This window comes from Ictalurus punctatus, chromosome 6 (genome assembly GCF_001660625.3).
Source record: "Ictalurus punctatus breed USDA103 chromosome 6, Coco_2.0, whole genome shotgun sequence".
NCBI classification, from domain to species: Eukaryota; Metazoa; Chordata; class Actinopteri; order Siluriformes; family Ictaluridae; genus Ictalurus; species Ictalurus punctatus.
Window position 1 is genome coordinate 21451265 of NC_030421.2, and position 2723 is coordinate 21453987.

A 2723-nucleotide genomic window follows, 5' to 3' on the forward strand; every position below is an offset into this window, starting at 1 on the left:
ATAAATAATACTAGATTTTCTTTTCCAAAGAATTCATTCACTATACCTGAATATGAGCTATTATTATGGACAAGAATACCCCTTAATTACTGAATATATCCTGAATCTCTAACCGAATGTAGAAGAGTGGACTCTTGAATACCATTAAGGATTTGAGAGAGATATTCTCCAGATTACCACGACCAGGGTAACCCTAAATGAAGACGACTGAGTGAATAAAAACAGTATAGCACACGCTGAGATAACGTTAATGAGATGTGTATTTGAAGCTACCGCTAGCAAAACTTTTATTATGAAGCTCGGTCTGTTAGTAGTTCTCCGCTAGGGGGCGATGAATAATTCACGACTCAGTGTGAAAGCAAATGATGTGAAATGCTGTTCCTGGCTAGTCTCGACCGTTGTCATTGTCACAATGTCTGTGATGTCGAAAAAAGAGTCAGATGGCTGTAAAAAACTTTTGGAACTGCTGCCAAAGGACGACTTGTTTGCACTGAACGATACAGTGACCAACCGGTTAATTCGCGTAACGAGTTCCAGAGGTAATCTCGAAAAGACTTGCTAGCTTGCTTGACTGTTTAGCTAACTTTGCAGCGAGATAGCTAATGTTTACTAAGAGTTAGAGTAAGGAAATCAGCAGACCTAACCAGTTTTGATAGGTTTTAATTAATTAATTAATTAATTAATTAATTTTTACAGACATTGTTAATGTGTCATATGCATTCTGTTCTGTGTTAACAGAGGCAATTGAAGCTATCATAGCCTACTCTACGAATGCGGAAGAGCTTCTCAAAAGGAAAAAGGTTCATCGGGATGTCATATTTCAATACCTCGCTAAAGAAAGTGTTGTTGTACCTCGAAACAGTGAGAAATATCAGTTGGTAAAGAAAACTCTTGAATTGTGGTCATCTGACAGCCAGGTAAACAATTTATTACCCCTAACTCACATAAGGTCCTATATGACTGTGTACTACATTTAGCACTTATCCAGAGCGACTTACATTTATCTAATTTATACCTGTCCTGTGCACTGTTGACTATAGACTTGTCATGTATTTTGTTTTTGTATCGTAGGTTTCCAAATCAGATTTTCAGAATCAAGACGGTTTGGGAGAACTGACATCTTTGGGGAAGCAGTTTTGCCAGTGGTTCTTCCAGCTTTTAAACTCTCAGAACCCCCTGGCTGCTCAGCCGGTGCAGGACTGGGGTCCACAGCACTTCTGGAGTGATGCCAAGCTGCTACTTCTCTCTCATGCAGAGGTTGAGCAGAAAGAGGAGTTTGTTGGAGCTGAACTGGTGAGCCAGCGGCTTTTGGCTCTTGTCTGGGAGGAGAGGTTACTCTTCTGTCCTAACCTGGCACAAACAGGTCTGAAGTGTGTAGCTTCGCTTCATGGGTTGGTGCTGGTGGCCGTCGCTGGCACCATCCATCGGGAGAGCGATTGCCTTGGAGTGTTTGAGCAAGTGTTCGGGCTGATTCGCTCTCCTCTGGACGACAACCGCTGGAAGATAAAATTTGTGCATTTCAATGCAAAGAGACAGATTGGTAAGGAGACATTGCCTGCAGTGACCTATGATTCACAAGAACTGCTTCAATTGTTCACTCAGTAGAACTGTTTATATGGACATTTGTACATGACACAAAAAGCACTTCAAATAATGCATGATAGTTACATATTATTTTAACATGGGTAGCTTCTTGCTTATATGCAGTGTGACCGTTTTATGAACTCTGTTTTTCCTTTAAACATTCATTAAGATAGGCATAATGTTGAAGGGTCTGTGCAAATTGATTACCAGTTTCTGTTTAATTTGTGTTGTGAAGCTTATCTGGCCATTTATTTCTTCAGTTGTATAGTTTTATTATACAGTAAATTCATTAAAATGACAGACTTAGCTACTATAAATGGTACACTCATATAGCGCTTTTATCCAAAGTACTTTACACTGTGTCTCATTCACACACACACCAAATGGTGGCAGAGCTGTCATGCAAGGCGCTAACTTGCCATCAGGAGCAACTTGGGTCAGTGTCTTGCCCAAGGGCACTTCGGCATGTGGAGTCATGTGTGCCGGGAATCGAACCGCCAACCTAACGATTAGTGGACAACCTGATCTACCACCTGAGCCACAGCTGCCAGTCTGTCATTTTAAAATGTCATTGATGATGGTGAACAGATTTGTTTTAACCCTCAGTTCCCACAGTATTATGTCCCACATAATACTATATCCCCCATAGAAACAGCACACCAACCCTGAGTTCCCAGGCCAAAATTGGCCCCAAAATCAACATATTAATTTTAACATTGTTAGGCCTTGAAACAACTTATAATAATGTATTTGTGCAATATTAATTTGAAAATGAAGCAGTTCAGTGTTTTCACTCCACTTAGAGCACAATTCTTAACTAGAGAAATGACGAAAAATGCTCGCTAAAATCCTTATACTCATTTAGAAGTACCATACGAGCATCAGCGTGGTCAATGCCTTTGAATAGATTCAAGTAAATAATAAATAAATAAATGAACGAATGAATGCATTTTAGCGCCAAAAGTCAAGTTTCTGGTGATAATCAGACCAGCAGGTAGTGTTTTCACAAATGCACAGAAATGGTCCCGTTATGACTCCAGACCCCTGCAGTGTCGGTCGCACTGGTTGATGCTGAAGATGAAGACGGATCAGGGTCTGAATCAGGAGTTTGCGTCTCTATTAGTTTCGGTTTCAACATC

At 40.4% G+C, this 2723-nt stretch overlaps 1 protein-coding gene across 1 annotated transcript; it reads left to right on the top strand.

Moving 5' to 3' along the window:
* The first annotated feature begins 331 nt into the window (after window positions 1–331).
* On the top strand, window positions 332–1901 carry c6h3orf38 (chromosome 6 C3orf38 homolog). Its single transcript, XM_017469911.3, has 3 exons — window positions 332–539; window positions 739–917; window positions 1072–1901. Exons 1-3 carry the CDS (start codon window positions 332–334, stop codon window positions 1603–1605), a joined length of 921 nt encoding a protein of 306 aa, XP_017325400.2. The 3' UTR covers window positions 1606–1901.
* The last annotated feature ends 822 nt before the right edge of the window (window positions 1902–2723 follow it).

Bases quoted from the DNA above. Each gene is read 5' to 3' on its own strand.
- c6h3orf38 (XM_017469911.3), top strand. From the start codon at position 332: ATGAATAATTCACGACTCAGTGTGAAAGCAAATGATGTGAAATGCTGT. The intron at 540-738 runs GTAATCTCGAAA...CTGTGTTAACAG, and splicing joins TCGCGTAACGAGTTCCAGAG to AGGCAATTGAAGCTATCATA. The intron at 918-1,071 runs GTAAACAATTTA...TTTGTATCGTAG, and splicing joins TGTGGTCATCTGACAGCCAG to GTTTCCAAATCAGATTTTCA.